General features: G+C 30.3%; 2 protein-coding genes across 3 annotated transcripts in view; both read right to left on the minus strand.

Annotated features, from left to right (window-relative positions):
* Positions 1 to 24,419, minus strand: part of LOC147814239 (pancreatic lipase-related protein 2-like) — a 160,397-nt gene that overhangs the window by 49,743 nt on the left and 86,235 nt on the right. For both annotated transcript variants that reach the window (XM_087159988.1, XM_087159987.1), the window contains exons 2-4: positions 18,641 to 18,939; positions 14,248 to 14,394; positions 10,438 to 10,567 (exon numbers count right to left, since the gene is read on the minus strand). In XM_087159988.1, the coding sequence (XP_087016114.1) occupies positions 10,438 to 10,567; positions 14,248 to 14,394; positions 18,641 to 18,939 (576 nt within the window). The remainder of the gene's footprint in view (positions 1 to 10,437; positions 10,568 to 14,247; positions 14,395 to 18,640; positions 18,940 to 24,419) is intronic.
* LOC147814240 (uncharacterized) lies at positions 1,022 to 5,030 on the minus strand. Its single transcript, XM_087159986.1, has 2 exons — positions 4,523 to 5,030; positions 1,022 to 3,435 (listed from the first exon to the last, which is right to left on the minus strand). Exon 2 carries the CDS (start codon positions 3,209 to 3,211, stop codon positions 1,022 to 1,024), a length of 2,190 nt encoding a protein of 729 aa, XP_087016112.1. The 5' UTR covers positions 3,212 to 3,435; positions 4,523 to 5,030.

Genomic DNA, 24,419 nt, shown 5'->3' on the forward strand with positions numbered 1-24,419 from the left:
GATGGACTTTACTTAACTCGCTAAATTTATTCAAATCAAGTAATTGGTGAGAGTTTTGCAAATTTTCATCACCTGTAGCAGTTTGAAACACATTGAGATGTTTTCTCATTTCATTGTTTACCAATTGTTCGTCAGGCACAACAATTGACAGTTTGGGCCACGATATTTCATTCTCGAGAAGCCAACTTGGCCCGTTTTGCCACAACGAACTGTTGAAAATTGTTTCCGCTCGTTCCCCTCTGAACAAAAGGTCAGCTGGGTTTTCACTGCCACTACAATGATGCCACTGAGTGGGATCGCAAATATTTTGAATTTCAGCTACGCGGTTGGCAACAAACGGCTTCCATACATTCGGAGATTTCCTTATCCAACATAACGTGATCATAGAGTCACACCAAAAATGTATATTGTCACATAGTTTAGGGAGAATGGATTTTAGATACTTTGCCAATTTGGCAGCAACAACAGCTCCCATTAACTCACATCTAGGAAGAGACAGTGATTTTAAAGGAGCGACTCTGCCTTTTGACATAATAAAGCTAGTTTTAATTTCTCCAGTTTCATCTATATATCGAAAATAAGCTACGGCTCCGAATGCTCTAGGGGTGGCATCGCAAAATATGTGTGCAGTCAGTTGCGTATAATTGGTGCTCTGGAAGAATTTCCTCGGAAATTCAGGATTTTTCAAATATTTAGTTTCAGAGCACCACTCCATCCATCTTTTATTTAAATCAGGCGGAAGGATTGTATCCCAATCTAAACCTAACAACCAGGAGTCTTGTAGTATGATTTTAACTCTAACAATGAAAGGTTGTAAGTAGCCAACAGGATCAAATATTTTAGCTACAGATCTTAACACAGTTCTTTTCGTATTACATTCACTAATTTCAATTGATTCCTTAAGAGACTCGAAATTTAGTTTAATTAAGTCATTTTTTGGATCCCATATCATGCCCAAAAATTTGGTTCCTTTATCAAAATCATCAGACCCCTTAATTTTTGCCATTATCCATTTCTTATTTTATTCCTCTGAATTTGTTTTCAATTTCCTTAAATTCATACCCGCATCCTCAAAAATATTTACTGCATCTACAGACAATTGGTATGCATCCTCTACAGTTTTTCCTCCATGATAAAGATCGTCTACATAAAGGGACGAATTAAGCATTTCAAAACATTCAGGTTTTTCCCTCTTATATTTTTTGATATGATATTTAATCGTAGCTGCTAAAATAAAGGGACTAATTACAGTACCGAATGGGGCCCTGCACATGCGCAGAATACTGTGAGATTCATTATTATCCCCAAACCAAAGAAACCTTAAATAATCTCTATCCTCCTCAGCAATCCCAATTTTTAGAAAAGCTTTTTCCAAATCTCCACAGAAGCTCACCTCTGGTTCGCGAAATTTTAAAATTACATCAAGAACTTTAGGATTCAAATTTGGGCCAGTTTCGAGACATTCATTCAAAGATTTATAATTTTCCTGTTTCGAGGAGCAATCGAAAACGATTCTGCATTGTGAAGTCTCACTTTTTTCGCGCAAAACTTCCCTGTGCGGCATAAAATACTGCGAAGCATTAATTTCATTTGAACATTTTTCAACTATATCTTCCCGCAGCTGCTCTTCTATAATTTCCCGATATTTTTTCATGATTTCTGGCTTTTTTTGTAATCTTTGCTTTAAAAATTCAAAACGCCTACTAGCAACCTTAAAATTATTTCCTAATTCCTCAGTATTAGATTTCCACAATAATTTACATTCGTATCGGCCGTTAACGAACCGTAAATCCTTTTCAAATAAGTCTATTAAATCATTTTCGCTTTGCTTACATTCATTATACTCCTCATTTATGCCCATTGAGTCAAGTTCCCAAAACACGTTAAGATCATTTAATGTTGTGGTATTTCCCACGACTATCGATAAATGTTTTGATTCGTTTTGATTTATTATATTTCTTTCCGAACCTACCAAGAGCCATCCAAACAAAGAATTTATGGCTTGCAGATGTCTGTTTATTCTCCGCCGAGAACTTAAAACTATATCCCAAAACTTATCGGCACCAATTAATATTCCTACTCGAGTCATTTCTTCTTTGTTTACATTTAATTCAGCCGGCGACATACCTAAACTTTTCATTTTCTCAATTGCGTTGTGGGTGGGGCTTTTTATTTGGCAAGCGGTTATCATGTTAGTGACTAAGCATTCGACTTTTATTTTATTTTTTCCAGTCCTGTCTTTTAATTCTATTATGACTACAGGATAATTCTTTATTATTGGTGTTAAAGCTCCAAACGCAAAAACTGACAACTTTTCATTTCGAATAGGTTTTAATTTTAAGGATTCCGCTAAGCTATCTAAAATGAAGCATTTTTCACTTCCTTGATCGAGAATCAGTCTCGTTACTTCAGTTTTGTTTTCATTACAAGCCAAAACTGTACACGTTTGTAGCAAAGTACTTTTTGAAACAGAGATATTACTATGAGAAATTAAAGCGTTAGAGTTAACATTTGATACTGACGCTTCATTATTTGAATGGGAAACAATTGATATATTTTCAGATACATTTTGTTCCGGACATTTTTTTTCAAAATTTACTTTTTCTTCATTATATTTTAAGCAAACAGATTCGTGATGATTTCTCCCATTACATTTAGCGCATGCATTTTTATCTCTACAAAATCTGCTAGTATGAAATTTTTTGAAACATTTAAAACAACGATTATTTTCTTTTAGTACCGCAATTTTTTCTACTGGTTTTTTATAGCATTTAATAGAGTCATGAGATTTATTGCAGAAGATGCATGACTGTCTCGTAACTGCAGTAAATGCACTCGCCGTGGGTGTATTTCTGTTATTGTATTTTTTATTTACTGTTTTGGGATAACTTTGATTATAATTTATTTCATTTCTTTCATTTCCTCCACACGCAAAAGAAGTGCTTTCGCGACATTCAACTTCTTTTTTTAAGAACACGAGGAATTTAGAGATATCGATATCCCCTTCATCTCTTTGTCTATTAAATTCCAAAATTAAATCGTGCGGTAAAATCTTTTGCAAAATAGGCATTAACAAATGTCCGAAGGAGTTTGATGTAACTTTTATTGCTTCTAAATTTCTTATTGAAATTTCTAGCTCATCATATATTTTACGCAAAGCTTTAATATTTGAACTACTTTTAACTTCTTCTAAACTTAATATTTTATTCATAAATGCATTTATAATTATATCTCTCTTTCCGAATCTATCTTTAAGAATTTTTATACAATTGTCGTAATTAGCGCTGGATAATTCGAAACCGGAAACAACGTTAGCAGCTTGTCCAGTTAAATAAGACTTGAGGTACGAAAACTTCTCTTCCTTTGAAATATATTCATTTTTGTCTATTGAGCAAGAAAAACTATTCCAAAAGCTATTCCATTGTTTTGGATCACCTTAGAGTGCCTGTATTGAAAAGAGTGATGACAATATCCAAGAGCGCATGCGCTGCCGTCAGATTTTTGTCCAAGGGGGTAGCCAGATGATACACCGAAATTGGCGCCACTCGCTCATTTGGTGTTATTCTGAAGGTTCTGTTATTCTAAGAGTATATACTAAAGTATCAATAATATAAACTTTAAGATTGGAAAGCACATGATATTACAGATTTTTTAAGAAACATTGTCTAGCATCTGAAATTGTTAAAAAATTAACGTCAATGAAAAAAAAAAAGACTAATGAAAAGACTTCAGCTTTTAATAAATGCCTTAAATAAAATATAAAAATTAATAATGATTATGCCATTTATTTCAGAAATAATAATTAATAATACAAATTATATAATTTATTATTATTTATTACTTTTTCAGGAAAAAATTATCGCATATTCACCTGAAAAGGTATTGTTTATTTCAACAAATTGTAAACAAAAATTTCCATAATTAGTTGAAATTTAAAACAAACTAGCATTTTATACAGTTGGTAACGAAAAGTAAACAAATGCTACTTTAACGCGCATTGTAACATTGTAACGCGAACATTGTAACGCGCCAACATGTCAAAGTAATATCGCCAAACTCTGCACTTCTGAAGTTTTGATAAAAAGATGCTCAAATCTTAAAATTTATAAGTAATTTAGATAGAAATTATGTGCATTAAAAGTAAATACATTTATTCTTATCTAACCATTAGTTATTTCATCACCTTGTTCTCTTTACAATGAGATAAACATAACTTTATATGCACGCAAGTAAGTAATAATAAGGATAAATTCTAATAACTAACAACTATCCAAATTTTCAGCCATAATTTTAACATTTACTGTAACTGTGAAGTTTCTTATTGAAAAAAAGTAAGTAATGAACTTATTACATGCATTTATTAATACAGAACATAATTTTTTTGAGTCAGATAATTTTCACTCCATGTAATTCCAATGGCGAATTTTCCACTCTCGCCTCCGGCGGTAAAGTTTTTCTGTCCACCAATCAGGAATCGTTTCTCCCTTGTCCACTCTCTTTTACTCTAGGCTCTCTAGATCACCTGAAAACGGTTCTATGACAAGTTTCGGTAATTTAATTGAGCATTGATTTTTTAAATTTTCACTTAAAGATGTGTCTAAACTTCTATCATGTGGTTCATTTAAGGTTGGATTTACTTTACATTTAGTTTCTAGATACCGCAATATTCTTTTTGAATATTTTAAACACTTTGTTTTATATTCGTCATTGCTTGTCACTTCTTTTTCAACCTGTTCGAGGGTTAGAGAACTTTCGATTACGGAATCAAGTTGTTTTAATTCGCTAGATTTTTCAATTAAATTCTCGTAGTCGTCTCTAAGATCCTGCTCATCAATTTCGTCTGCTGATTTAATTTCGCATCAATTTGATTAATTAACTGCGTAGTAAGTTTCCTTACAGTTGTTCTCTTTGCCTTCGCGATTTCAATTGCAGACATTGTTATAACAGAAATTCACCCACTGTATATATACAAAATTTACGAATGATGAAAAAATAATAAAGGCCTACCTTTTATTTCTTGAAGAATTTGGGCATGATATGTTTATCCAAGCTGAATTTTGCCTTGAGCACCATGAAAAAAGATTTAACTAAGGTCGGTGGTTCAAATTAATTAACTAAACACATTATTTTAAAACAAAACAAACTTTAATAGATTATGATATGAAGATACGTAGATAGTCAGTATTATAAGGGCTGACATTTCCCTTCAACATTCATCTAATCAAATCAAGATTATAATGACACACAAAGAAAAATATGTAATTAAATTAATAGGAGAGCGCCATCTCGTGGCATTCCGTGACATGTTATACTTTGATCAAAATTTAACATTCAAATCAATAATATTTTCAGATGAAATGTTATTAATTTTTTTTTTTTTTAAATGTGCAAAATTTCAAGTTTTTAATCCATTAGTTTTAGCGTTACACGAATGACACGTGCGTGCGACGATAATTCTCTGAAATAGAGGGGACGGTGGCAATTTTGGAAATGGTTTTCGAAAATAAAGTCAAAAAATTTACACAATAAAAAAATCAGGCTAATATTTAAGGGATAAAAAAAATATCAATATTATTTACAGGAATCGAAGCCAAATCATGTCATTTTAGGTGAATGAGAGGATGTTTGATTTGTGAGATGTATGTGTAGCCAGGATATCTCTCAAATGAAAATTTCCAGATTTTTGGTCAAATACTAGAAAGATGGAAAACGAGATTTAAGAAGAGAAGTGCATTATTACCGCACATTTAGTTAAAACAAGAAATATAAAAAATTTAAGTCAATTCCTACATAGGTCAACAACAAAAAAAAATTATTTCAGTTTTTTTAAATTAAGTAATGAAAATTTTTTCACCTATGTAAAACTAAAATTAACTAATTAAATTTAATTAATTAATTAAATTTAATTAATGAATTAATATGTGAAAAAACTGTATTGACTTCAAGTGACAACAAGTTCAAAAAAATGTATTTGGACTTGAGTGGATGAATAAAAAGTATTCGCGATCGCAACGAACTATAGGGGGCGCTGTTGTATGAGACGAATACCTGCGATTTCTATATGAACAGTCAATAAGTTACACTGGAGACGTCTTTAATGTAGCATGTAACATTGTAGCGTTCCATCTTCATTGTGGCTTATTAAATTTGAAAAAGAAAAATGTTTGATATTCTTTCTTATGCTAACGGGAAAAAATGGTATCTCTTTTTTTTTTTTTTTTAAGAGAAGGAACATCCGAAACACATCGGAAAAATATTTGTGAATAAACAAAAAAGAAAAAAATATTTATCTTTTTATTAGAGTTAATGCCTGAGAAATAGACTTACTAAATTTAATGATATAACATTAAAGGCCTATTTCAACTTAACATTCTATAGTTTTAAGAATCATATTACTTCAAACATCAAAATAAGCAGAAAGTATGCATAAACCTCATAATTTTATATAATTTAATTATGTAAAAATAGTTTTTTGACAACAATTTTTATCAAAAAATTCTAAGTTTCAATAAAAATCATTATTTAGGAACTAAAAAACGTAAAATAAAGAATGCTTACGAACCAAAAAAAAAAAAAAAAAAAAAAAAAAAAACAATTCTAAGAATTCCTCACATTAAAATAAAAAACTTGCTCATGTTTTGTGTTTTTTTAAATTCATAATCGGGCGTACAAAACCATTTTAAAAATTCCTCACATTAAAATAAAATAAAAAAACTTGCTCATGTTTTTTTTTTCATAATCGGACGTAGAAAACCATTCTATAGAAAATTATCATCAAATAATCCTGGATATCATCTTTTGGATTCCTTGTTGTTTGCTGATTTTTGACGCCATTTTAGTGCTAAGAAAATGCGTCTTTGGGATTTGCCAAAAACGGAACAAGATGCAATTTAATTTTTTTCAAGAGCGAAATATTTTACCAAAAAAACGAAAATGTACCAATTCCCATAACATGAAACTTTATCTTGGTAAACGTACGTTTTGGAAATGTTCTTTCACTTGGAATCTTATTTATTAGAGTTCATATGGCGACAGAATTAGGCAAAAGAAAATAGAGATTGTTTTGAATCTATGTTAAACTCTATATCGGTCCATTTTTCACCGATATCTGATTGACTACTTTGATTTTAAATAAAGTGTTTTATTTTTTGATTTGTCGCAAAAATTTTAGGTGTAGATTGACGGCACTTAAAAACTGCCAAATCTGTAAATATGAATCTCGATATGAATTTCAAAATGTAACTTGAAAACAGAATAGCTGAATTCTAATTGAAATTATTCTTTCAAAACTGAAAAATTTATTAGTAATCAGCACAAATGATACTATTTCAAGTAATTCGGAGGATTCTTTATTGATGTTTTCCGAATTATATAGATGCAGAAATATATACTATTCCATAAAGAAGAAGAATATTCTATAACTATTACAGTTCTGAATTCACATTTATTCATTGGAATGACGAAAGAAATGTAGACTTCACCTTAATTTGTAATGAATTGAAGAGGGAAAAAATTATTTTACCGTAATACACACATCTGCATGCGATCCCAAAATCGGAAGTTATGTTATTGGTAATAGAAAGGTAAAAATTATTGAGAAATTGTTCTTCAAATGTTTGGCGTGTTCTGCTTCAATGTTTGGCATGTTCTGGTTCGTTTTTTCAAGTTCTTCTGCCTTTTCCTTAGGGAAATTTTGCTTCTTATTTGCTGCTAAGAAAATGGCATCCGTCTTTGCCAATGGTTATGATAGAACTAATGTCCGATATTTTAAGGCTCCCGCTAGAGGGCGTACTCAAGCTTTGCGATCGTCGATTTTATTAACGATTGAAAATTTGAACAAGCTACATAAATATATATAAGGAGAGTGTGAACTAATAGTAGGAATCGGAGCAGCGATGGCTCAGGGGATAGAGAGTTTGCCTTCCAATAAGGCGTACCGGGTTCGAATCCCAGTCGAAACGAATTCCGCATCCGGCTTGCATCGACCACAGTGCTGACATAAAATATCCTCATTGGGAGACGGATCATGGGTTAGAGTCCCCTTTCCGTGAGGCTAACCGTGGGAGGTTCTCGTGGTCTTCCTCTCCATGCAATGCAAATGCGGATTAGCTCCATCGAAAAAGTCCTCCACGAAGGCATATTTCTCCCAATACTCGATCCAGTAGTTCCCTTGTCTTCTGGATTGGGTTCAAAATGACAAGGCTACGGAATTGAACATTAGTAGTCGTAAACCCATTAAATTATGTCGGCTGCTCAACGACAGTTGTAAAATCATAAAATAAAAATTTAAAAAAATAGTAGGAATTGGAAAAAAAGGCTCCTGGTATCAGATAACTATAAATTTGGTGACGTGGATCACACGTGCTACCACGCAATGTTCTTTATAGAATTTTACTCTGACACAGCGAATATAAAATAATTAAATACTTAAATGTGTGCAATAAACTATTTTTTTGTTCAAATAGAGCTATAAGTTAGAAATTTTCACTGATGTTATCTTTAAAGTATGTGAAAAATGACTCGCTTTTAGTAAAATTTAAAACAAATCCCTTTTAATTAATGAATTAATATTTGAAGAAACACTGTATCAACATCAAGTTTCATCCACTACAAGTTTTAAAAAAATGTATTTGAACTTGAGTGTATTTTATTAAACGATTGAAATTTTGAACAAGATATATAGGGAGATTGTGAACTAATAGTAGGAATTAAAAAAAAAAACATTGTTTCTTCAGTTTTTTAAGAAATGCTCAAAGATATAAACTCTCATTAGAATATACCCAATCAAGTAAATATATTTCATTTCATAAGCACAGCACAAATTTGTCTTAAATTTTCCTTCATTAAAAGTAGTCAAAACTCTATAGAAGCGATCCGAAAGTCCTGTTTGCCCTAAATTTCAGATCCAATGTTATTGTCACTGCATTGAATCTCCACTCCCACGAATGACTTTAGAATGTAACATTTATTCTTTCTCTTACGCGCTTGTCTAAATGCCTCAATCAATCATCATGCGTCCTTTACATAGTATGATGCAATGAACAAATCTTTGCATTCAAATTTTCGTTCTTCAAAACTAGTTGCGGATATTAATTATCTATTTATTTTTATCAAAGTTGCGGATATTAATTGACTTTGTTTTTGGCAACCAGTGTTTAGTAAAATAAAATTAATGGAAGCCATTTTTCCAAGCTACAGCTTCATGAATAATTAAATTGAAATCATCATATTTTGTACACTTTAGATGAAAAGTTGTAAATTAAAAAGAAATTAAGAATAACAAAAAAAAAAGAAAAAAATTATGAACGGTAATGTACAGTGCGCAAAGTACAAGAAACGGACCACCCTGAATAACGTTGGATCTAATGATCAGATCTTCCCATTCTAGGACACAATCTTGAAGGTTTGAGGAGGTGACCTCAAATATGCTGATTAATTAGAGCAGATTATATTTTAATTTACGAAATCAGTCACAAAAGCGTTTTTTCTTTGAATAAGCATACCTTTTTCGACGGATTCTGATTTCTGACTCCCAGAACGTAGAGCAATTTGGGAAATATGGTTCCAATAATTTGGTCCAGAAAACGGTTCAAAGTTTGAACCATTTAATGTTAATTTTACATTTTAAGTATTTCACCCTATCTCGAGAATATGTTTAAGCGATTTCTGAAACTTTTGCAGGCAATTATAAAATTCACTTAGCCGAAGAAAATTTTACGCAAAATACAACTTTTACTAAATATTTGTTATTTTTTATTACTTTATTTAATAATAAAACAAAAAAGTTTTGAATAGTAAGTTATACACTTTTTTACTTAATTTTTAAAAATGCAGTTTTAAATGGTAAAATATAAAACTTGGGGCGAAATCTGTTGAATAATTCCTGAGAAATCGAATTTCGAAAAAGTCTTATTTTTAAACTTTGGTTTCTCAGGAACTATTCGACAGATTTTGCTCAAATTTTGTATTCTGCCATTAACATTAGGAAGTCCAAACTTTGGACAGCTTTCCCGACCAAACTATTGATACCATACTTCCTAGATTGCGGATACCCTCTATGTTTTGAAAGTCAAAAGTCCGATTCTGTTGGGGGGGGGGGGAAAGCGTATGTTTATTCAGAGGAAATACGTTTTTGTGTCCGATTTCGCAACTTAACATACTGTCTGTACTAATTAATTAGCATATTTAAGATCACCTTTTCGAACCATTAAGATTGAATCCTAGAATGTAAAGATCCAATCATTAGTTCAAAAGCACACAGTACATTTGCATTTTAGGATCAGATTTTGTGTCATGCAAATTGCACAGAGCTAGTTTAAGACTTGAAAAACGAGAAAAAAAAATTGAACAGGGACAACATTATTCTGTGAATACGATATATTCAGAACATTGTGTTAAATACTGTTAAGATATTGCATAAATATGAACTTTTCTTACGGGTGATTCTTCTGAGTTTATGAGCTGAACTCCACTCTCTAATAAATTTTCCAGCAGTGATTGAAATATATGCTCCTGCACTATGGCCAATGATATGAAATTTTGAACCATCTGCATAATTATTTTGCATCTGTAATAAATTATTAAATGTTAATCTTCTTCAATTGATATAAGTTAGTTGTTTGACTTATGCCAGCAACTGTACTTTATTGTATTAATTTTAAATTGAAATTTCGCTATACCTAAACTAAAATTTAAACCTCTTTTCCTCCTTAAACGTGACGTATTATCAATTAATAGTCGGGGCTATATTATATCTTGTAGTCATGTATTCGTTGACAGTTCCCAAACGGTGATCAAGAGGGTGTAAATGACGTCATTTAGACGATAAAACATTTGTTCATCAGAATTTAACATCAACTACAACTGCTATTGATTACAGTTAATGACTACATGCTGAAAAGTTACTTGCAAGCATGAATATAGATATTGATTTAGTTTATACTATTGTAGACATGATTACAATTCAGAACAATTACAAGTAATTATGGCCTATTATTACAAACAATCTCTGCTACATACAATTATCTCATGATTCCAGTTACATTAATGATTGAAAAGTATTTAATGTAATTTTAATTAGATGATTACTGATAATCATCTGATCATAAAATTACTTTCAATCCTAAATTCTTGTTATCTTTGATAATGATTACTTGTCAGTGTATTACAAGTGTACTAAAAGTCTACAAGTGTATTAAAAGTAATCATTTGTCTACAAGTGCAATATCACAATTATGAGTAATTTATTCTTTGCAATGAATTATATTTTTGCCTAACTCGAGTTTTAGATTAATAGGAGAATTTTTCGAGTAAAACTCTCTACCAAATGTTTTCTAAGGCAATGTAGCAGGAATATCAAAGTAACAAACATATAAGAGCATGCATACAATAAAATCGCGCGTGTGAATTCAGAGACACAAACGAGAACTTGATCGACGCGTTTTTCTCGGATAAATATATTTCACCAATCATATTCCAGTTCATATATGCGATTTTGAATGTCCCTATTTGGAGAGTGCTTTAGAGAATCGGAAGCAGATGGATCCAAAATATTTCTATGCCAGTCATAGTTGAAAGAAGCGAAGATAAAGAAAGAACAGAAACACACTAGTCAGTTAGTGTGACAATTTTCGAGCTAAGTTTTTCATTGGCAAACAGCTACAGGTTACAGATTGTGCCCAAAATTCCAACAAAAAGCAACCACACAAGCTTCAAATCTCAGTTGATCAAATTCCTAACGTTCTGGAAAATTGTTGGTGTACTTGTTATCGACCCCAGGGGCGGATGCAGAAATTTTTCCTGGGGGGGGGATCATAGACTCAGATCCCCCCCCCACAATGAATTTTCTTTTATAAAAAAAAAATTTTTTTTGACATTTTTTTTCTTGAAGAAAAAAAAACTGGGTTTTTAAATGCTAGTCTTCTCATTAATTTTTTTCATAATGAACAATACATAAATAATTCAAGTATTCAAAATCCTTAAATAATAAATGTAATGCGTTTTTTTAGAAACTTTGGCAAGCCTGTCAATGATTTTTTCAACATTCAAATCAATTTCTCGACAAATGTTTAATAATGCCGAGTCCATTTTATCGTTCTTGATTTTGAGTTGCTCTAAGCCAAGTTTTGAGACGTCGAAGAGTTGAAAAGGAACGTTCTGCTGTTGTTGCTCTAACTGGCAGTGTTATTAAAATTCTCAACAACATATTGATTGATGGGTACAAATCAATGACACAGTTATTAATAATCTTGGAAAGATCGTTGGGCACTTCAAGTCCTGCTTCTGTTTCACGTTGCCATTTTGCCACCCGAAGACGAAATTCTGTTTCGACAACTTTTACGGAAGCATTTTAGAGATTCTTTTAAAACTCGGCAGTTTCACGAACGGCTATAAGATCTTCTTCTGTAACAGTTTGACGAGGTAAAAAAACTAAGGATGATATTGCGCAAGCGTTGCTAGAGACAAACTTCTCCGCCTTACGCGAAGCGCTGGCATGGTGCCAGATTTTAGTTACGAGTTTCGCAAGTTTCCCATCTTTACCTGTTGACCTGTTGAAGCGCGCTGGGAGTATTCGGCGCGTTTCAACATTAATAATGTTTACAATGAAACTATGACGAATTTCGTTTTTATCCTTTGGATTATGATTCTTGAAACAGTGAAGAACATAATTAGATGAAGAAGAAAAATCGATTTTTCCGACCTACCTAGGTGCATATGCCACCTTAAATAATTTTTTAAATATTTCATTTCTTTTGTAAACTATTGAAAAAATTATTATTTTAATTTTTTTTAATTTGGGGGGGTCATGACCCCTATGCTGGATCCGCCACTAACCTACCCTGAAGAATGCAAATGACGATGGGAGTTTCATGTACCGATTTTTTTTAATCCCATTCAGCCTACGAACGAGTTCTTCAACGGACACAGAAGTTTTCATCAGATCGAATACAATATACAATCGACGAGATGTTTAACAGCAGTCAGATGTGCCAAAGTCTTCATTTGATTCCACATACGACAACAACGTCTCTAACGGCAGTCTGATGTGCCTGTATTAATTTGATCACCGACAGCATACGATTAACTAGGTCTTCAACAACAGTCTGGTATCAACTCTTCATTCGATCCCAGGCAGTATAAAATTAAAAAAAGTCTTCAACGGGAGTCAATTTAACTGATGCTGTCACGTTACCAAAGGACCTGAAAATGAAATATCTCTGTCCCACCCAATAAACAGGTGGAGGTAATGTTGCATGTTTCTGTAACACAGGTTGATAGGTGATCATCGGATAACGTTAAATTAGCAACACATTCGTTATCTTCCGTGACGAAGAACAGGGAAAGGAAAAAAAATGATAGTAAAAATATTTCAGTGACAGCTGGCTTCCAGGAAAGGTAAAAAAAAAGTCTTATTATTCTTAATTATAAACTATTCATTAATTTTGCTTTTTCTCAAGTAAGAAACAATAATGTTTGCAGATTCTTTTATTGTTCATTTGCAGTCATATCCTGTTCTCATATATCCAAAGAAAGAGATCTACAAATTCATGCGGGATAAATCTTTATTTTAACGCCCTCCTCTGTACGATGCTTATAACTCGATATGCCTTCGGTACCTCCTGCAAGTTTGTCACACTGATTTAAAAAACGTTGCATGAAAAACTTTAGGAATTAAATATGTAGAACATTCTCAAGAACTATAAAATAAAAACAAAATATTAGAATGTTTTCCTCAATCACTATATATATATATATATATATATATATATATATATATATATATATATATATATATATATATATATATATATATATATATATATATATATATATATATATATATATATATATATATATATATATATATATATATATATATATATATATATATATATATATATATATATATATATATATATATATATATATAAACAATAAGTTTACATTTTTTTTATTTAGAAAAAAAAACACGATTTAAAAATAACAAATTTCACATTCCTGGTAACAAATACATTCTCTACCAATAGCTTCATAAAAAAGTGTGAATAGGCGTTGACGCATAATTAAAAAAAATTAAATACATCGGAAATGGTCATCACCGTTATATTCTTAATAACAAATCCAATTATAATCTTCCATCTTATAATCTTCCAATTGCTTTATATATTTAAGTGATTAGGCAATATGCTTTAAGCTTAGTTTCAAACGCTAAACATACTGGAAACTTAACCACTATTTGAATTTTACCATAATATTCTTGATTACAAATCCAGTCTCTTCACCAGCTACAAAAGAATTAATAATAGCACCATCCGGATCGGGAAAATTACCCCACGTCCAGTCCACTAAAATGACGTTATATCCTCCTCGAATAAATAGTTGTTCTTTATATTCCTAAAATGTTAATAATTTTTTACTATTAAAATTTTTTAAATGCTAGATAGTGATATGTTCAAAAAACAAACAATTATAATGAAATTAAATTATACTTATTAAAAATAAATTGAACCATGTCATTTTTTCATATATATATATATATAATCAAACCCCACTATAGTGAACACGTCTTATAGTGAACTCCTGGATATAAAGAACGAAATGTTCGGTCCCGTGCCTTACTATACAATGTTATTTTTTGTGGATATAGTGAACCAAAAAAGTGAGGAAGTTGGATATTATGAACTTTTTTCTGTCTTCGACTGATATTTTTAGTTGTTGTAATAATTGTGAAATTTCTATTTCAAAGCAACTGATTTTTAAAACCATCTACAGAGAGGAGTTTCTTGTTTGCTTCTTCCTTTATGTCCATCCCTAAACAAAGGCTGGCAGATCCTGTAAAGGGATCCATTTTCTGTCAGAGAGAGAGAGAGTTATTCATTATTGGTCAAAGGGGTGGACACTAATCTTTGTTAATACTCCTTTTTCTCTCAGTTCAGTTAAAGAAGTTCCCAAATTTAACTATGGCGAGCAGTAAAACGTTCTCCGTTGATGATAGAATGGGCATAATCAGAAAAATTGAAAATGGATGTAATCAACTCGATAATTGCAGGAAAATTCATAAATTCAGGAAAAAATTATCGGAGAGTCGGGAAGTGTTTCCATATCTGATGTTGAGGATTGGAAAAGAAATGTTTTGGAATGATATCTCTCGTAACTATGAAGAGAAAGACATATTCAACTCGGATGAGGCTGGATTATTTTATAAAATGATAACCAAACATTGAAATTTAAAAATTCAAGTGTTCTGGTGGTAAACTTTTAAAAGTGCGACTCTCCGCTCTAGTATGCGCTAATATGAATGGATGGGAGAAGCACAAACTTTTGGTAATCGGCAAATCTCAAAAGACAAGATGCTTCAAAAATGTTAAAAACTTTCCAGTTTCATACAAAGAAAGCATGGATGACATCTGGTCTAGTTGAAGAAGAAATTCGAAAATAGGCTAAAGAACTATCGGCCAGAAAAAGAAAATTTTTGCTGTTGATTGATAATTGCACAGCACATTCAATTTTTGAAAACCAGGAATGGATAAAGATTGTTTTCCCGTCATCAAACGCAACATCTATAGTACAGCCTATGTAACATCTATAGTACAGCCTATGTAACATCTATAGTACAGCCTATGTAACATCTATAGTACAGCCTATGTATGATTGATAATTGCACAGCACATTATATTTTTGAAAACCAGGAATGGATAAAGATTGTTTTCCCGTCATTAAACGCAACATCTATAGTACAGCCTATGTAAACTCTTGTGCCGTGGCGGTTCATTCATCATTATTTTGTTGTTTCCAAGTATTTGAATGTAGAATAAATGTAGAATAAAACAAAGAAAAATTATAGACATATGAAGAAAAAAAAAGGGGGGGGGAGAATAATAAGTAAAGAAATAACAAACAACATTTAAAAAAAAAGAAAGAATGAAATTTTATTTAAAAAACCGGAAAAAAAATCGGAAAAAGAGATATAATCTTTTCATCACCCCACACGATTATATCCGCAAAACAGAGTGCTTTCTGATATTGCATCAATGAAGCCAAAGCAAAATATATTAATACAATAGTGTGAGGAGCACTCAAATGTTTTTTTTTAAAAATTACAACAAATGAAATAGAACACAAAAAGTAAAAATAAGTAAAAATAACATGTAAAAACAGAAAATAAAATAAAATAAAAAGAAAAAAAAACAGTATAGAAATGGACTATAAAGCGAGCAGCGAAATCAGATCAACTTACATGGACGGGAATTTTTCAAGAATGATTTAAAAATGTTTTCGCAGAAAGATTGCCAGAATACAAAATATGAAAACAAAAGCGCAAATTGAGTGTAACAAGAGGGTTTTAAAGTGTCGTTCTTACTGCACTGCTGAAGTGATTTGTTATTCTGCGCATTGATTTGTTAGTTACCAAGGATGGGCCCGAAATGGATGCGCGCAAGGTAATATTACACTGGATAATTTTAAAAATTGACCATAAAAAGTTTTCGAAAATAGATGTTTATTTAAGAAAAAATATAAGATAGAAAAGAGAAACATAAATTGCCTGTTTTGCAAATGGAAAAATTATATAAATTATCAAAGAAAAAAATTTTAATAGATAATCTTAGCACGGATTTGCACATGGAAATCCGTGGTTAAAATTATTTACTGAAAATTCCTTTACTAAATAATTTCCTTTGTTAATCTATAAAATTTTTCCATGTGCAAATCCATTTCGGGCAAATCCGTGGGTAAAATTGTTTGCTAAAAATTTTTTCTTTGTTAATTTTTCCATGTGCAAATCCATTTCGGGCAAATCCGTGTTAAAATTATCTATTAAAATTTTTTTCTTTGATAATTTATATAATTTTTCTATTTGCAGAACAGGCAATTTATATTTCTCTTTTCTATTTTATATTTTTTCTTAAATAAACATCTATTTTCTAAAACTTTTTATGGTCAATTTTTAAAATTATCCAGTATAATATTACCTTGCGCGCATCCATTTCGGACCCATCCTTGGTAACTAACAAATCAATAGACAGAATAACAAATCACTTCAGCAGTGCAGTAAGAACGACACTTTAAAACCCTCTTGTTACACTCAATTTGCGCTTTTGCTTTCATATTTTGTAATCTGGCAATCTTTCTGCGAAAACATTTTTAAATCATTCTTGGAAAATTCCCGTCCATGTAAGTTGATCTGATTTCGCTCCTCGCTTTATAGTCCATTTCTATACTGTTTTTTTTCTTTTTATTTTATTTTATTTTCTGTTTTTACATGTTATTTTTACTTATTTTTACTTTTTGTGTTCTATTTTATTTGTTGTAATTTTTATAAAAAATTTTTTTGAGTGCTCCTCACATTTTTGTATTAATATATTTTACTTTGGCTTTATTGATACAATATCAGAAAGCACTCTGTTTTGCGGATATGATCGTGTGGGCTGATGAACAGATTATATTTTTTTTCCGGTTTTTTAAATAAAATTTCATTCTTTTTTTCTTTTTTTTAATGTTGTTTGTTATTTTTTTACTTATTATTTCCCCCCCTTTTTTTTTCTCCATATGTCCATAATTTTTCTTTGTTTTTTTCTACATTTTGAACTTATCTTCTAATGAGTTTTGTTTACTTGCAGCTTAAGCGCAATAAATGAAACTTATTGTTTTTCTTAACTTTCTTCGTGTTTTCTTGTATTAATATATATATATATATATATATATATATATATTTATTTCATCTAAAATATATACAGTTGACTCACGTTATAACGATAATGCGTTATAACGACCCAATCTGGTCGTCATATCAAATGGTCGCTATATCAAAATGAGCAAATTTCCTTCGAAAATCGGTCACATAATGGTTTTAAACGTCATAATGCATGCATATACTATTTGTGGTATACATGTTATAAACCAAAAAAAGGGCAAGATACATACATTAATAAAACATAATGACATTCTAACAATTGAGTTACAACTGTTAACAATTAAGAATTTTATTTTAAAGTACAGATTAAAAAAACATAGAATGACAAAAAAAAATCTAGTTTCGAATGAATTAGTTTTTTGATGTACATAATTTGCGGTATATTAAACGAATTTTTTTTTATGTACATAATCTGCAGTATTATAAAGAAGAGTAAACCGAGGAACATAAACGAGGCTTCATTAGACGAAGATATTAATTTTTTGATGTGCATTAATTTGTAGAAGTTACATGTTAACAGGACTTAACGGAAGTGTGCTTGTTCAAGGTCAACCATTCTACCCCAGTTTCCAATAGGAAGTTAGAAAAGAGCTGTGTTCAAATTCAGAGAGGGTCGTTATATTAAGAGTTGACCTTTTTTACGGTCGTTATAGCAAGAGTAAAATAACGTTATCTTTTATGGATGTGAATTGGGACTCCTTCACAGGGTCGTTCTATCATGTTGGTCGTTCTATCACAGGGTCGTTATAACACGAGTTGACTGTATTTGCTTACCCTCTGAAAAGCTGACCGGGACAGGTTTTCGTAGTCTCCATGAATAACAAATGCAATATTCTGTATTATTGTTTCGAAGAAAACCAAAATTTTAACGATCCACTTTCAAACTTCATGTTTCAATTAAAAGACAGAACACTTCCTTAAAATTTATTAGAATGAATGTTAGTTTACCCTCTGAAAAGCTGAACGGCACACACCTTCGTAGACTCCGTGAATAACAAACACAGTTTTCTCTGTTGAATTGAATGAACTATTTTTCGGTAGTTTTCCTCCACAGTTATGAAGAAGTTCAGCCCTCTCTTTGCTCTTGGATGTAAAAAGATAAAACTTAGTATTTGGTGTGGTTGTATCAGTTCCTTTATATTTTGGCGTGAAAACCTCATGTATTGGTGTATGACAATTTTCACTTTCAACCGTTTCAAAACATGGTTGTTCTCCCTGTGCTATTAGTCCAACAAAAGGATCGGAAGCTGAAAAGATAAATAAGAAAGGGAAAAAATGTCATTTTTATTGCCAACGTGTTAATCCTCGAGTCGAGGGAAAAAAAATTAATATTTTAGGGCTCTTTCATGAAAATTAAAATGGTATTCATGTTTTTAAATTTACGTGAGTGCTCATTACTTTCTATTCTGGTATATTATTTAACGCTTAATTTGTTAACTCAAGGAAGGACGGCGTAGAAAGCTGTTCGTGATAGCGTAAAAGTTTTTTTTAAAAGGAAAGAAGAAATTGTCCAATAGCTTCCTCCTCTTTTTTAATTTATAATTTCATGGTAATCACAACTGAAAAAAGTTATTCGTTATCACATAAAATATGTTATAAAAGATGTAAAAAAAAAGGGGACAAGGTTACAATCTTAATCTCCAAAGAGAACATTAAATCTATCCCTGGTTACTATTCAGGCTTTAACTAAGCTATTGCTTTCAGATAACCATGACTAAAGTTGTCCGAAATGGCTTAAAAAGTGTCTCTGTAAGAAAGAAGTGACTTGCGTCAGTTTGCAAACTGCCTCGCATACTATTAAATGTTGCAAAGAAAGGAAGAAACCAACCAGCAATTTCCAAAAATAAGGGGGCAAATTTTAAGTATGCAAATCATACTAATGTGCTTCAAGGTATTGCGTCATAGAAATTTACAAAAAAATTTATTTCATGAATTCAATTAAAATTAACAAGTGAATCTGCAAATTGTGATCTTGCATTCCTAAACGATTTAAACACTTTCTTAACATGAATATTTAGAGCCACATTTATCCAAACTATTGCATAAAGCGAACTGATTATGTGTATTTATAAAAAATATTTTTCAAATAAAAAAATTCCTGAATACAAATTGCAATATAATATCAAAAAAACTTTGACAAACACCGAGTGTCATAAAAATAACCAGAAATTTGAACCGAGAATTTTCGTAAATTCCACAACCGACTAAATAGAAGGAAATGCTCCGTGCGCTGCATTCTGCTCATGAAACCAAAAAATTTGTTATCAGCAAATTTCAAAATTATTCACAATTATCGTCAAGAAATGTAACTGCTGAATATGAACAACTACAAAATAATATTTTTGAAATCAGCAACATTTTTCTGAAATGACTACCATATATGGCAAAATAGGGTCAGTTCAAGATCAAAACGCTCGGAAACTATTCTACGGTGTGTTCAAAGCGTCATCTGTTAATGAAAATTTTAGCTAATTTTGAAACAAGAAATTAATAATTTAAAAAAAAATTGGTTTCACTGACAAGAGCGAAACAAATTTCCAATTTGTTTATCATGCCGTCAGTTATTTTTGAGACACCCCGCATATATTATTTTGTGATTTGCACATCACATGAATAAGACTCGTGATAAAACGAGCAATGTAACATCAATAAGAAATCAATTACTGTAAGATAAACTGAATTCGCATTTCAATTAAATATCGAAAACTTCAAATGCGTAATTGAAAAATCATGTAAATATGCACGGCTGAGTTATAACGAGAGAGGCGAGCATCGTGTTATGAAACTAAAAAACAGCATTTTTCTAGCTGCATCTCATGGACTCAAAGTCACGTAGATACGGATTATAATAAATTGAAAAAACAATTAGAGTTTGACGGAAAATCAAAATGAAAAGATCATAAAAAGCTATTAAAATTATAGCGCATATATATATATATATATATATATATATATATATATATATATATATATATATATATATATATATATATATATATATATATATATATATATATATATATATATATATATATATATATATATATATATATATATATATATATATATATATATATATATATATATATATATATACAGGTGGTTATCAAAATAACGGAAACACTTGTGAATAAAAGCGACATTTGAGAATTCGCTTCAAAAGCATTAAAATATAATCTTACATATCAGTTTTTTTTAATATAAAAAGTAAATATATTAGGTGGTATGAGAGAGCTTTAGCAGAGTTGTCTACGTTTTGATTTTCTGTCAGAAGCGTAAAATGTCAGACCTCACAGATTTTCAGAGTCGCCAAATTGTAGGAGCCCGACTAGTTGGAGCAACAGTGACCGAAACATCCCAGTTATTAGACGTTTCTAGAGGTACGGTGTCTAAAGTCATGACAGCATACACACAGCGCGGAAAGACAAGCTCAGCAAAGCAAAATAGTGGACGGAAGGAGAAAGAGACCGACGGGTAGTGAAGCGGATTGTAATGTCTAAAAAGAAAACAACTGCAGCGAAAGTGACCGCAGAGCTCAATCAGCGTCTGGATTCTCCAGTGTCAACAATTACAGTTAGGAGATACCTTCATAAAGAAAACATTTACAGCAGAACACCTTCATAATCTAGGGTGTTTCCATTATTTTGATAACCACCTGTATATATATATATATATATATATATATATATATATATATATATATATATATATATATATATATATATATATATATATATATATATATATATATATATATATATATATATATATATATATATATATATATATATATATATATATATATATATATAAATAAATACAAGAAAACACTAAGAAAGTTAAGAAAAACAATAAGTAACATTTATTGCGCTTAAGCTGCAAGCTGCTATCTTCTAAAACTATTTATGATCAATTTTTAAAATTATCCAGTATAATATTACCTTGTGCACATCCATTTCGGGCCCATCCTTGGTAACTAACAAATCAAAACTCAGAATAACAAATCACTTCAGCAGTGCAGTAAGAACGACACTTTAGAACCCTTTTGTTACACTCAATTTGCGCTTTTATTTTCATCTTTTGTTTTCATATTTTGTAATCTGGCAATCTTTCTGCGAAAACATTTTTAAATCATTCTTGAAAAATAACTGTCCATGTAAGTTGTTATGATTTTGCTACTCGCTTTATAGTCCCCCCCTTTTTAATGTTTTTTCTTTTTATTTTATTTTTTCTTTTTATTTTATTTTATTATCTGTTTTTACATGTTATATTTACTTTTTATGATCTATTTTTATGTAGTTATTTTATAAAAAAAAATTTTTGAGTGCTCCTCACACTATTGTATTACTATATTTTGCTTTGGCTTTATTGATACAATATCAGAAAGCACTCTGTTTTGCGGATATAATCGTGTGGGCTGAAGAAAAGATTATATCTTTTTTTTTTCCGGCTTTTTTTCCGGTTTTTTAATTAACATCTCACTTTTTTTTTAATTTTTTTTTTTTTTTTTTTTTTTTTTTTTTTTTTTTTAAAATAAAATGTTTGTTGTTTTTTTTACTTATTATTTCCCACCCCCTTTTTTTCATATGTTTATAATTTTTCTTTGTTTTATTCTTCATTTTGAACTTATATATATATATATATATATATATATGTCACGGCGAAAGACCGAAATCGGTGGTTGTTGACTTTCACCGGTGAATGTCGACAAACACCAAATACGTCGGTGCAAGATCAAATATTTCATTACATTCTTGTACATTCGGACCCTCACCGGTGTATGTCGACAATCACAGATATGCTTTGGTGAATGTCCGAAATATGTATTACATTGGATTTGATGTGAATTTATTCGTGGATATAATTACATTTATTCGAAATTTTAACCCTACACTGATGTTTTTTTAAGGTTAAGTGCCACTGCCCGGTATAAATTTGTCCGGTATACCCTACACTGATGTTTTTTTCAAGGTTAAGTGCCACTGCCCGGTATACATTTGCCCAGTATACCCTACATTGATGTTTTTTCAAGGTTAAGTGCCACTGTCCGGTATACATTTGCCCGGTATACCCTACACTGATGTTTTTTCAAGGTTAAGTGCCACTGCCCGGCATACATTTGCCCGGTATACCCTACACTGATGTTTTTTTAAGGTTAAGTGCCACTGCCCGGTATACATTTGTCCGGTATACCCTACACTGATGTTTTTTTAAGGTTAAGTGCCATTGCCCGGTATATATTTGCCCGATACTTCAAACACTGAAGTTTCTTCTAATCTATCGTCAGTAAGTATTAAAATATAGAATACATATAAATATATCAAATAAATATAATAATATTAACGAATAAATTAATATAAAATTGGATATAACAAATATTTCGGAAATTCACCAAAGCAACTATGTGATTGTTGACATTCACCGGTGAGAGTCAGAAATAAGGGTATTTAGCAAATATTTCGGACATACACCAAGCGACTACGTGAATGTCGACATTCTCCAGATTTCGATGTTTCACCGTAAACATATATATATATATATATATATATATATATATATATATATATATATATATATATATATATATATATATATATATATATATATATATATATATATATATATATAAAACACAAATGAGAATAATAAAATAAAATAAAAAACTTTTTAATAGGAAAACGTAAAGGTCATCATTAGGAGAACTCCTTTACTATAAATGCGATATTTCTGAATAAAGAATAATTATCCTAAGATAAAATTTACTCTTTATACGGTGTCTACATCGCTGAAAATAATATGAAAATATAGTAGAAAATGAGTTTGAGATGAAAGAAAACAAACAACAAACTTACCGACATGGAGCAAAAGTAAAGAATGACTTAAAAATAGTTATACTAATTTAAGAGTTAACAAAATTTTGCAAGGAAGAAAAGAATAAAAACAGGGCTTACAGCTTAAATCGTAAAAAATTATTTTAAAAATACATTTGGTAGAAAAAATATGAAGCAAATTACATTTCAGTGCTGCCATCTATGAGATAAATGTAGTTAATAAAAGTTATTTGGAAAATTTATTAACTGAACCTTGAATAGGAAGAAAATTTAATTAATAACAAAAAAATAAATAAGTAAAATTTTCAAAATTAATTAAAAAATTTATTAAGAAACTTTAAAATAAATTAAAAAAAAAACCCAATGAAATAGGTAATCGTTGTAGTTTAAATTACAGACTTAAATTAGGAATAAACCATTTAATTGGCATTCCTCCTTTCATTGGGTGATTGTTCATAAATCAATTAGTATAGACTTTATCCTTCATTCATTAATGCATCCTTTCATAATTTCAAAGTCTACAGGCATTACCTGATTCGACAGGGGTCTCTCTCTGTTCATAAGCCAGAGTTCATTCCATTCTTTCCAAAAAATGAATAAAATATTTAAGAAAATTAATAATAAAAATAAGTAAATAATAATAAATAAATAAATAATAAAAAATAATAATAGATAAATAAATAATAAAAAATAATAATAAATAAATAAATAATAAAAAACAATAATAAATAAATAAATAAAAATAAACTGTTTATTACACTGGGCAATCAAAATTAAATAGTTATTTAATAAAGGCTACAGTTTATTTAGAAGTTTTCTTAATAAATTAACTAATCCAGTGTAAAAGGTCATGCATCAAAACTATTCCGTCCAATGGCTTTAGGGATAGCTTATCA

This window comes from Parasteatoda tepidariorum, chromosome 3 (assembly GCF_982258835.1).
Source record: "Parasteatoda tepidariorum strain Cologne lab strain chromosome 3, Ptep-v5.0, whole genome shotgun sequence".
Lineage (NCBI taxonomy): Eukaryota > Metazoa > Arthropoda > Arachnida > Araneae > Theridiidae > Parasteatoda > Parasteatoda tepidariorum.